The following is a 13,358-nucleotide window of genomic DNA, read 5'->3' as shown; positions in this document are numbered from 1 at the left end:
ATACGTCCTATTTTATGTTAGACCACCTGGTAAACAAAGAATTAAATTTTTGTGTGAAGAATACATAATCCAAAGACTTTTCTCTAGCAAAGTATGCGATGTCCCAGAAGAAATATCAGAATCTCAACTGATAGGATAATTTGAAAGTTGCCATTGTAGGAGAGTTTTTAAAAAATACCTGAAAGATCCACGTGGCAGAAAGAGATTAGGTACTTATGGCCAACAATGGATAAATCTGTGAAGATAAAACAGTCTTGGAGAACTCTTTAACTCTTTAATGTTATTTTTCTCTTTCTAGGATAATGATACCAAAAAGAGCATTGACAAAATTTTAGCCTACAAAGCTGAAGAAGCTGAACGTGTACACAAGTTACAGAAAGATCGAGAGTTGGATAAAGAGGGAGAAAGAAGACACGGAGAAAAAAAAGAACATTCTGTTAGACCAGGAAAAGAGAGGCTTTCAAAAGACAGAAGTCATAAACGTTACAAAAAGGAAGAGGAAGAAAAACTAATAACAAAGAGATCTAAAGAGCGATCTTCCCTTGGAGACAGAGAAGGGCAACCAGCAGAAGCTAATGAAAGAGTAAAAAGTAGAGAAAATGAAAGAAAGAAGCGTGATCTAATGGTTAGTTTTGTTAAGTCTTCAAAACATTACCTTATAACTTACTTTATTTATTGATACATAGTCATTAATAAGGTGAATAATAAAAATACTAGGATTTTAAGACAACACTTTCTTAAATTTGAGGGTAAAGTGGTAGATTAAAATACTACACCTGCATTTAAGTATCGTAACCCACAGCTGATTCCTTCCGTGAAATTTAAACTAGAAACTTGTCTATATGTTAGAAATGTCTTTTATTCATACAATTCTTTATTGCTATGACTTTTGAAATTTTGACTAACACTTTGAAGTGGAGATGACATTAGGCTGGAGGTCTATTAAAATGTATTGGTTGCCTTTATTGGAAAAAAATATTATTTTAATAGAAGCTGGTTTGGGTGTCGCCTACAAAGAGAGCATGGATATCTAACTGAGAAGCAGGCATGTGAGTGTAGTTCCCTTATATTTATGGGTTTTGGCTGTACTTCTGAAGCCATGTTCCTGACACAGAGCATGATGTTCCATCCTAGAGACTTGATTAGAACTTTGAATTTTTAACTGGGTTTTTATAATGCAAGTACTCATTCTACCAGAATGAGAGAAGAAATGTAATTTGTAACTCTTAAAATCAGGTAAGTTTTATGGAACATAGAGCCATTCAGATGGTCTGGGGTAGTTTCTTCTGCTGCCTAAGGAGTGAAGATCTACATGTTCCTCAAATAAAAGTTCAGAAATACTTTTTCAGTGAAAATACTGGGCACCTTCAGTGTAGAAGTCCACTGCAAGTGATTGCTGTAACTGATTTTGTGCAGCAGAATTCAAAAGTCTTTCAGGAGCTTACTCAAGGTTTGACTTCCTTGGAAATTAACTGAAGTAGCTGTTACGGAACATACGCACTGATGCTGATGCTTCTGTCTCAGAGTTACGTTTGTTTTTCTGATGTTCATGGATAAAGAAAAGCACCTTTATCTTAAACAATCTATTGAATACATTTCCAGACTTAGCCAAACCTTCATACTACAGAATTTAAGAGTCAAGTCCCTATACTGGAGACTAAAAGCACCTGACAATGTTCTCTCTCCCTAGGTCCAACTGGTATAAACTGTTACAGTCCATACTGTGAAAATACCATTCTTTGAAACAGGCTGGCCACAGCCTACTGAGGTCAGCCCTTAGATCCAATCATTTTTTCAGCCATACCTAGGGTTTTTTTAGGAAAGTACTCTGTGCTCACAATTTATGCAGTATACACTGGGCCCAAAGCATTTTTTAACCTTTTTTACTAATATGGTAATGTGAAGGTATCCTATAAAAAAGCTGGAATTTACTCTGGTAAAGCATTGTAAGATTTTGTGAGCAAAGGAGAAGTCTCAAGATCCCTTCTTGTTTCCTTTCTGAAATGCACTGCAGAAGGGGATTGTAGCCAAACTTCACTCCCGGGTATTTAATATTTTCAGGAGAAGTTCATATTATGTCTATAGTGTATCTTTTATGGGTGTTTATTTTCTTTGCTTATTATATTTGTAAGGAGGAGATTATTCTCATTTTAGTTCATACAGAGAACTTCTTACAAGGAATGACTGATACAAAAATAGTATGTCATTGAAATAATTGATTAGAAACCTTTCTTACTGTTTAATATTGCTGCTAATACAGGTTCATATACATATTTCCTCCCAGAATTTCTGACACATGACTGTCATGACTTCTTTTACAGAACAGTGAATACAAAAAAGAGGAGGGGATTCAAGAAGTAGTGAGCCATCAGCATGTAAGGTAAATTCAGAGCTTTAAAATAAGTATATACCGTATGGTAGTTACTAAGATTCAGTCACCACCAAAACAATAAGCATGAATTGTTGATCTCAAATATCTAGGGTGAATATGTTTTTTTTCATAGGCCCTTTGTGTTTTGTCTCTAAGAGGATTCATATGAAAATTATGTGTTGGTATTCATTTGTTTTTCTATGTCAGGATAATAAGATACTTTGCAGTCCTTGCAAACTACATATATATTAATCTGGATATATAGTTTGGGATGCAGAAATGCTGTATGTACCACCTGGAAATTCACTAAGCAGTCATGTGGACACACGTAAGGTTCATGATGAGCTACATAGGACTCTCTTATATTGCTTATTTTAATTTTAGTACCTCTACTTAGTTTCTACCCTGGATGGTCTTTAAAACATTAGATATATATAGCAAGTTTACTGTTATATGTCAAAGTGAAAGGTCCAGCTAATTCTCAGTAGGATCAGTAAAATTTAAGGATTATATTTCTAAGTTTTATTACTAGCAAATATAAAATCTTACAGAAGATCTCCATATATTATAGTTCTTTTTCCATTCTTCAGTGCTTTAGCTATGTGAAATTCCTATGCAGCTTTCTGAAGTGTAACTCTCAGAGTATGTTGTCAGTCATGATTCTTATTTGTAAACCCTCATTTAGCTTCCTAGCTAAAGCTAAATAGAAGACTGGCATGCTGGCTACTGGGCACACTGGCAGAGATAAAGTCACTACCACTATTGGCGAAATATTACTACTGTTTCTTAAGCATGGGACAGATCACTTTAGTCATAGTGATTTGGTCTTCGTGAAAGTGTATTTCTGTACAAAGGAAAAAAAATATTTCAGAATATGTATGTTGAGATTCTTTCTAGCAGCTGCATTTAACTGTGTCAAGCAGTGCCAAATACACAGGTTATATTTTGAAGCTGTTGTTGATGGGGTGTTGTGCGGGAGTCATTGCTTGTACATAGCTGGGAAAAAGGAATTAGCCATTTCTCAATGGCAAGGAAGGCAATATGGGTTATTGGGATATCACAAAACTGGTTCAGCATCAAGCACTGTCAATATTGAATCATTCTGATTTGTTATGAGAGGATGCAGCCATATTTTTGCTTTTATTGTTGCCTTTTCTTATGTTCATCAGTCCCAACGGCAGTATAAATGAATACCCTCTTACCTGAAAAGTAGAACATTCTCTTCTTGAAGTCTGATACTCTACTTAGAAAATAATTAAGTAGATTGTTAAGGAGCAGAGGTTTTTTATTTTCTCCTGCTGTCTGACCCTGATTTATTGTCCTCATAAATAAAACCCCTGAATGAAAAACCAGGTTTGAATGTCAGTCTATGATTTATAGCTTTAGAGCGCATTACACCAGCCTGATCTTGATCTCCAGTTTGCTGTAGATATTAATACAACTAATGGGTATGTGGGTTAAATAGTTTTTTTTTTCCATTTTCCTTTTTCTTCTGTTTTGATGCAATTATAGGCATTAAATTTGGACAAGGTTTTTTGCAGTTCTTAGCTGATTAATCACTTGGCTGTTTCATTATCATTTTGTATCATAAATGTAGATCTATAAAAGTATTTGTAGAAATATTTCTGTTTATTGGAAATTTTCAACTATTTTTTCCTTTTCAGGAAAAAAGAGCTGTTTTTTTAAAAAAAACAAACAACCCCCCCCCAGAAAACAAAACCAAACCAAAACTAATGCTTCCTTCTGAGTTAACCAATAAAGTTGATGTTCTCTTCTTCAACAGGACTGCAAAAGATAAAGGAAAACTCATTGAAAAAGAGGAAAGGGACACAAAACAAGAGGTAAAACTATTTGGTTTTGGAACTTGGAATGTTGTGTTAATTTCTTGGGATTAATTACAATATGTATTTCAATATAATGCATTCTAAGATAAAATAAGATGTACGTGTATTGGTCTTCAGGTATCTCCTGACCTCTTTTTCTGGATACAGCATTAGAAAATGGATTTATTCTCTATAAATTCGCTAAGAATTGAAGGTAGCCATCTATTCAACTGTACTTCAATATTGTCTGTGCTTGAAAAAATAATTCTCAGTAAGTGGGAAGAGTTTATAAATGTAATGCAAATAAACTACACATACCTAAAGTATATTATTTCTTTATATAAACATCTGATATAGGCAAATAATATGTAGTGTAAGCTGAGTAAATGCAGCTAGCAATGTAGTTCATATATGTCTCTTAAAACAGCTGCTGTAAGAAAGAGGGAAGTATTGTAGTATGTTTAAATGGACAGATGCAGACAGAACCAAGTTTTCAGCAAGTCTGAAGTGCAGGCTATATAGACTTGGGTTGATGTGGACCAGTCGGTGCAGATACAGTCTAACTTTACCATAAAAACTTTTAAAATATTTTGTCATATTTTCAGCTGTTCATAACCATCCCCCAAAATCCAAATTCTGTTTTGGAATGTTGTAGGATTATGGTCCTGATCTAGGAAAAAGCAGTAATACCTACGAAGACATCCTTTTCCATAGCCTCATGTTATGAGCAGCCATATACCTTTCACATATGTATCTTTCAAAACCATACTAACTTCTTTTAAAACCTGGCTGTTTTCATACCAGAAGTACTTCTCTTTCAACTTTTAATTTTAATTTCCAGTATGCTTCCATTATTCTTGCTTTAGTGCTAGCATTTAGCTCAAATACTTTTTTAGGGTTTTCTTCCCCTAATGAGCTTATGCAAAGCACGTTTGTCTCTTCTCTGGCTTAGTTTTGCTGACCTATACAAGCCACATTCTTTATTCCTGTCATCATTCTAGCAGCTCTCTCTTTCTCTGTTTCAATTGGCATTAATTTTTATTTTTTTTATATGGATGACCAGAGTTGAACACAGTACTGAATGCAAATTTTCATCAGCACCTCATGACATAAATATTTATATGTTCCTGAGCGAAGTAGCTTCCTGACATACTCTTAGATTTAGTCTGCACAGCTCTTACCACTGTGGCCAGCAGTCATCCTGGATCAATTAACATGTTCAAACTGTTCTCTTCCTCTATTGTTTCTAACAGCTGAGGTTCCAGGTAGCAGCTGGCATTGATGCTAATCTGTAAAGCCCAGATTGAGCCCACCTGTAGGTGTGAATTGTCTGTGGTGAGGACCTAAATTTCCTTTGTAGATTTTGGAGAGAAGTAGGCAGTTCAGTCCTTTTATATTTGACCTCCTTTTCCAGTATCTTCTCTGTCTTCGTTAGCTATAGGCAGCAACCAAGGAAGGTGAGATCCCCACTTAAGACCTGACTCAACAGGACTAATTAAATCAAATTCCATGGGTTTGCACTTTATGCTGTTGGATTTCATCATCGATTTGTTACTCCAAATGCCACAGTTATCCAGATATTCCAACATGACTTCTAATCCTGCTTTGTATGGACAATATATTTTCCATATAACCTTTAAAGTAGGAAAATACCAGTGATAGGGTGATTCTGATTTCCTGTGGGAATGTAGGAGGTTCTTACAAGGATGGTATGATTTTGACAACTACTGACAAGTGGAGGGGTTTAGTGTGTAAAAACTACACGTGTAACAGATGTAATGTTAAAAACATTTGTGTGTTATTAATAAAAATGGCAGATCTTTAAGTGTATTCAGAGATGATTACAGTAAGCTAATAAGGACTATAACCATCTTCACGGGTGTATTGCTACATGTGTCTTTGACTAAATGGAATAAGGATTTTAAAAAATTCTCTATGAATTAGTTACTGCTGGGTACCTGCAACCTTGCAGGAAGAACAAATTGGGGAAATTTTGCCCAATTTTGGCCAGTTTTGCTCAGATGACAACCTGACTAATATAATATATTCTTGATCCAAAGATTGATCTGAGGAGTGACAAAAAGCAGCGGCCGGAAAGACTGAAGTACTATAGTCCTAGTTCTAGGAGTCTGATGACTCTGAAAAGTGAGGTATCTGTAGAAGCTGTTAACTGCTATATAATGTCTGTAATACTTTTGACAGTACTACATTCTGTGAAAACTAAGTGGCTCTAGCTCTTAACAAGTTGTGAAAGGATCAAAAGTGTGTCTCACTTGGTGTTCGACAACCAGCTTGTAAAGGTAGAAGCAGTTAATAGGTGCGCTGTTACGCTGGATATTTTTCATAAAACCTAACATTTATTTCCATTTTGAAATCTGTTGAAATCCCTTGCACGTGTATAATTTAGTGTGTGACTCTGAGGAGTCTGTTGAGGGAAAAGGCTGGCTAAAGACTGAGTAGATTGGTGTGTGTCATTTTAAGCTTAATGTTTGTTCAGGGTACATGTTGGGGCAATTAAATGGCATTATTTTAATCAAGTTCAATAAGCTAGAGAAAGGTAGTTTCTTTCTGAATATTTCAGGAATGCCGTAAATCTTATTCCATGTTAATACAGTAGAAGATGCAATGTTAACAAAATTATTTATGTATAAAAATACCTTATTTTCCTGTTGTATCCATGCCTCTGTTTTCCTGGTTCCAACATGTGCAGGATTTTCAACATGTGCAGTATTTCATTAACAGATTGAGTCCCCCAGTATGCCTTAGGTATAGGGGTAGTTTTGTCTAATCCTCAAAAAAGTAGAACAGTCTTATTTTGTTGTTACACCATTGGAAGAGCTATTGAAATTATAGGCAGCACAGAAGTTTTTGTCTTTCGCAGTAACAGACTGGTGGGAAAACAGTTGTCGTCCCAAGGTAGGGTTGAGTTCTGTTCTGCCTTCCTGTATTATTATTTTAAGTCAATAATTATCACTTGTTAATACACTTTTATTTATATTTCTAAACTGAATTTGTAGTATGTTTGCTTGAAAATGTAGAAATATTGGAGGACAGCTATTCACCTATCTTTATGCTGAGATTTGGCAGATAAAGATATTTTGTAAGATTATTTAACAATTTCATTTGTTTTCTTATTTAGGAAATGAAAGATACACACATCTATAATTCAGACATGGGATTTGATAACTTTTCAGCAAATTACGAAGATGATTTTGAAGTAAGTAAAAACATACAATTGTCCATTTGAAGTAATTCTGAAGTATCAAAGGATGTTACATGGTTTTTACCTACTCTTTTTTTTTTTTTTTTTTTTGGTGACAGTGACCTTAACTTGGCTAACAGTAGATAATAATAAGTTAAAATGTTATTTAGAAACTCTACTGTATATTTAATCAGTTTTCATCAGGGGTTGGGAACCAACTTTTGGGTTTGAGTTGAAATCTTCACGAGATGCTCCTTCTGTCTTCCTGGATTTCAATTATTTTAATGATTTTCTGTGAAAAATGCTGATTTTTTTAAATAATGGGAGTGAATAATCAATTTCAGGAGAAAAAAAAAAGCCTTATTGTTTTTAATTACAAAAATGCTGTAGGAAAAAAGAATTGACACACAGCAGTCCCTTTATTAATTTGTTTAATTGAACTGTCTTTTAGCTCTCTTTTGTTCACTTTGAAGTTAAGATAGAAGAGTGTGTTGAATGGACTTTCATTGCTGGCTGAGCCAGCTACACCTTTGTTCAGCAAAGCGCAAATTCACCTCCACTTAACGTTAGGAGTGATGTCCGTTGTTGAGCTGTTCGCTATAGTAGTCCTTGCCATTCAGTGGAGAGAAACGGGCGCTTTTAAGACTTGTTCATATCATTTGCGTTAGGGTCATTATTTTAGCATGAGATGAATTATCTTAGTTAAGAGAACTGCTAAAGTATGAGCCTCATGCATGGACTTGCAAACAGGTAGTATGGTAGTTTAGTAAATTTGAGCCTGCTGTTGAAGGACATCTTTGATTAAAACTACCAAATAAACAACTTCATACATTTATGAAGCATTTATGCCACTGAACACTGTCATGTTACTTCTTTAAAGAACACATAATTCACCTAAACATTAGTTTCTACTTTAGGATATTAAAAAAAAAAGAAGATATCTATTTTGGACACTGAAGAACAATGTAGGGTTGTCTTTTCTGGATTAGAATTACATCACAATCAAGACATGCCATTTTCTTTATTTTAAAATTTCTTTCAGTCAGAGGATTTGTAGACGTCTGTATGAGAATTTTTATTTTTGATAGCATTTTATAACTTCTTAAAAAGATCTTGAAAAATACTTCTATAATCCATGTTTACTAGTTATTGAAAGTCCTATTACTTTTAAAGGATTATGAAGATGATTTTGATGATGATGAAGACAAAAGTAGTGAAGAAAGAGATGCAAAAGAAGACCCAGGAGAGATTCCATTTTCCAGAACATCAGAAATTGAAGAAATTCAAAGAGCAATTAGTGCAGAAAATGATAGAATTTGTACTTTACTGCCAAAGAAAATTGAAACTGAACAAAAGGAACTGATCATGGGTATGTGACTAGATATCAGTCTCTTTTTATTAAATGTATGAATAACACATACAACGTACAAGTAAACAAGCCACTTTTTCTAGAAGTCTGCCTAAAGGCAGAAATCTGGTCCTCTGGATGAATCACTTAGGTTTGTGGGTAAGTACTGTAACTTTCACGTTGCTAAAGCATGATTCAGAGTCATTACTAATCGTTTAAAATGTGAAGTATAAAAATTTACAGACTGACATTTAATATGTCTTAATTTGGGTAAGAGGAGGATATGAGAGTCTGGGTTTTGAAACCTGGAGAAGTGCTAGAACAGTTTGAGGTTTCTGGTGACATTCATTTGCCTTTTTCTTTTAAACAAAGTTGAAGCCACTGCTCTGGGTGGGAAGGTGAGAAATACAGATACTACTTAAATATACCGTTCTGTATCACTTTTAAAATGCGTTTTTTTCTGAAATGTGACTGTCCAGTTGACCTGATACCTGTGTCAGGTCTACTTATTTAAGTAACTACAGTTGTGATTCCCCTTTGCACTCTTCACTTATGTGAATAGCAGTGTAGAATAATTGTGCAAAAGAACCTTAAACAGCTTTTTACTCTGGTTCATGCAAAGTTAGTACAGTCACGGGAGAATAGCATAGAGTTTCTGTAAGTCCTTACAGTACCAACAAATTTTTGATTAAGAGTCATTGCAAGTCAGAACCAGTATGCTGTAATACGAATTTCTTCTTGCAAAAGATTTATGCATTTATTATTGTATTCCTGATAAACAATATGGAATCAATAAAAGAATTCCATTAATAGTATAGATCTAATGAACAGGATAGAATTCTAATATAGAATCCGATTTTTAAATTCCAAATTGTAGCACTTAGTGCTTTATGGTAAATTACACAACACTATTTTGAAGAAGTTTTGATCTCATTTGATTAAAAATGTTCTTGATCGTTTGGTAAAAGGGAGTAACATTGACATGACATCAGATATTATAGCTGTTCCATTAACTGTGATTTTTAAAGCAACAGTTTTCAATGTTTTGCTTATCCATCCAAAGGCATCAGTTAAGCTTGTGTTGATGAGCTTCTCCACTGGATGTAGTGGTGAATTCTGATTCAGTGGTGTAGCATGCATGTGGCGTAGTCTGTGTGAATTTGATATGATTTTTATAATTGCTCATAGAGCATTTTACTGTACCCAGGGGAACAAGGGAGCTGCCAATGGCAGCAGAAAGAAAGAGATACTTTCTGCATCATAGTCTTCTAAAATAAAAATTAACAATGATCAGTAATTTTGAATTTATTGGTGAAGGACCACAGTAAGGGAAAAATGCTGGCCTGCTGCTGAAGTTAAGAAGCTTATTGTACTGATAACTGTGCTAGAGCATGTTGTGTTATGTGCAGACCAGTGACTTCTAATAGCTGTGTCATAATAAATCTGTTGCTTTTAGACTTACTGCTTTACATTTAAATGCACCGTAAGGTGTGAATTATAACACTAACAATGTTTTATAATATCACAGAAAAGCAATACCCTTCTGTCAGAAACTCTTTTTGTGGAATATTCATGGATTTTCAAATGGCAAACCAACGACAAACTAGCCGAAGTATGGCTAGTAAGCAGAAGTAAGTGTATTTTAAATAACCCACACAAAATGGCAACCCACTGTGTGACTGTATTTTTTTCATTATATTTGAAATATATGAAGTTTATAAACTTGATGCTTTTTAGAGTCAAATATTATTTTTGTAATCTAACACTAATTAGTTCTTAAGTAAATATAATTTACAGGCTTTACTACATGTCATTTTGAAGCAAATTTATATATATACCAGTTTGTGTGTATCATTACAGAATGAGTTGCGAGGATTGTAATTTCTTTGTATGATTATTCAGTCACTTAATTAGATATTGACTTATAGTACTGAGGAGCAAGCCTTTTAGCTGCTCTCAGGGCTCTGCTGAACTGTACTTTCTTGAAATAATCAAGACTCTATATGTTACATACTGTTGCCAAAATAGCATGTTCCCTTTCAGGGATAACACCAGTTGGTGTAAAAACATGTTATTACTGATCTGAAATTGATCTAGATTTGAGATATCTAGGACAACTCTGTATTAAAGAAACAAATTGATGCCTGTTTCTTGTGAAACTTGCCAGGAGATCCAGATTTATCTGAAACAGTGTATATATCTCCTATGTTTTGTTGCATCAATTGGACACATAAAGCAAGAATATTAAATATTATTGATAATACTGGATTTGCAGTGCTTTGTGACTCTACATAAGTGGCTAATCATCACATATGGGAGATGTTTATTGTCTAGGCTAACTCACCTTGCCTAAATTTAATTTGCCCAAATTTTATGTGAGTTCATTGTCGAGGCTTCCTCTCTAGACAGTGGAGACAGATGAGGAAATTCAGGAAGGCACCCCTGAAGAATTGCCTTCTGAAATGTTTGTCGGCCTCTCCTGTTTTTGTACCATGACTGACTATGACTGTGTATATGACATTGTGTACATGCTAACATATGTAGCCTGTGGAGATAACTAGCATTTTCATGGCTAGAGAAAGGGTTTGTGGAATTTAATGCTGTGGTAATACAGGCTACCAATAAATAGTCTGAAAGCATCCCATAAATGAGCTGTGGTACTTTGGAGCTGTATTAGTATGAGTCTTATTAGTTATAATTTTAAGGATCTGTCTGCATGTATCATTAAGATTTGTAACTAGGAAGCAACTTTCATATATTTGAATTAGATCTCAGCAATCTGTGCCCACAATGTTTGTGAAGAGGTGGTGTATTAGAAAATAGAAGTACAAATAAAATGTGGGCAAGAAAATGCAATAATAATACAAAATAGCAAAAAGGAGGTGTGAAAATTGTCCCTATGCATGAAGAAAAATCCAGCCTAAAATATCAGAGGAGAAATTCCAGCTCATGTTGCTCTGGTCTTCACCCTTTTCAAACACTATCTTACTGGAGAAGAAACTGCAACTATAATATGCATCCGTAAGACTATTTAGATATGGAATTGATACAGACCCATAATTGTACCTGGGTTGTATTTATATTAAATATATTTTAAAAATCTGAAACGGCAAGAGAGAGAAAGGGAAACTACAAAAAATTTCTCCTTGTCAGGGAATCTGTACTATAGCAAGAGTGTGAAATTAACTTGTAAACAGACATCTGCATATAATTCAAGTGGTTAACTCTTAAAATATCTTAACGGGTTTATGACATTAAGTAGATAGATAGTTCTGTGAATTGTGACAAAGACTGACTGACTTTTCATTATCCACACATCCATACAAGTGGAGTGGTAGGAATGTCTTTGTAGTTGGTGATAATTAGTAGTATCACATAAATGTTTCTTACCTGCCAGAGAAAGGTACAGTATATGAAGGTAGATTTGTTTTTGAATTAGTAATCAAAGTATCATTTTATTTGTGAGCAAAGATGAAAAAATTAAGAATTGAAATAGGCAGAAGGTAAAAGAATTGAGCTGGATAAGGAAGTTGAGGGTATTTTTTATCATTCCAGCAAGGGGTTTTTGGAAGATGGAAAGATTTGGCATTTCATAGGACAAAGAGATCCAGGTATCTCAAATACTGTACAATGTGCTAATCTTACACAGAACAAAAAATACAAGTGGAAGAATACATACTCTACCTCAATCTCAAGTAATTGTTTTCATAAAATGTGAATCAACTCCAGTAGTCCAGTAACTGATGGGTTTTGGAGGCCGCCTTTTTGGGGAAGAGGCCAGTATTCATGTCCACAGGTTATGAATCAGCAATAAATTAATTTCATGTATATTAGTTAGAATATATTTTAGGATTACTGCTATTGTTATTTGTTTCCCTAGTGATGTGGAGAGGTACCAATTCAGTCAGCCTGTTACCAGTGGAGGTCATTCAAAATACATTTGCATAAGTCTAACAAACCCAGGGTAATCTAGATGATCTTCATAAAAGCATGGGCACATATAGGTGATGAAGGTTAATAAAACTAGTTTAGGAGAATTACCCACCATCCTAACTATAGGAAGAGGCATTCATCTGTTACCTCAGAACAGCTTTTAAATACTTAGGAAAGATGATCGTGCCAGACTTTGACAGTTTTGGTTTAATAATAAACGAGATAAGTTTTCCATTTGCAATCTGTATTCTATTTTTAAATATGGTAATTATCTCAGCATAACATTAAATGAGAACACATAACTATGTATTTTCTATTTTTATTTGCCAATTAATTTTGGTACAGCCTCAATTCACATAGATCAATGGACTGTTAGATCTCTGGTATTGTACAAAATAAGGTTGTGTTTCTTTTGGAATACCAAATACTTGGTCTTAACTATTTTTTGTTTCTCTCTTGTAATTCATTCTAAAGAAAACGGAGTTCAGAACTTCTCCGACTAATTGATCTGGACTTCTCAGTTAGTTTTTCTTTATTGGACTTGCCTCCTGTAAATGAGTACGACATGTATATCAGGAATTTTGGCAAAATGAACACTAAGCAGGTGGGTAACAAATATAAGATAATGTTGAAGTCCTCGAAGTGCTGATTCTTGTTCTGGAAAATAGTTTTTCTTATAAA

At 34.3% G+C, this 13,358-nt stretch overlaps 1 protein-coding gene across 2 annotated transcripts in view; it reads left to right on the top strand.

The window, feature by feature from the left end:
- Positions 1–13,358, top strand: part of DYNC2I1 (dynein 2 intermediate chain 1) — a 34,472-nt gene that overhangs the window by 7,399 nt on the left and 13,715 nt on the right. For both annotated transcript variants that reach the window (XM_055804929.1, XM_055804930.1), the window contains 7 exons: positions 299–625; positions 2,322–2,380; positions 4,155–4,212; positions 7,334–7,411; positions 8,570–8,765; positions 10,273–10,375; positions 13,152–13,281. In XM_055804929.1, the coding sequence (XP_055660904.1) occupies positions 299–625; positions 2,322–2,380; positions 4,155–4,212; positions 7,334–7,411; positions 8,570–8,765; positions 10,273–10,375; positions 13,152–13,281 (951 nt within the window). The remainder of the gene's footprint in view (positions 1–298; positions 626–2,321; positions 2,381–4,154; positions 4,213–7,333; positions 7,412–8,569; positions 8,766–10,272; positions 10,376–13,151; positions 13,282–13,358) is intronic.

Source organism: Falco peregrinus, chromosome 5, assembly GCF_023634155.1.
Source record: "Falco peregrinus isolate bFalPer1 chromosome 5, bFalPer1.pri, whole genome shotgun sequence".
In the NCBI taxonomy this organism is placed as follows: domain Eukaryota; kingdom Metazoa; phylum Chordata; class Aves; order Falconiformes; family Falconidae; genus Falco; species Falco peregrinus.
This window is presented reverse-complemented; position numbering and strand designations above follow the sequence as displayed.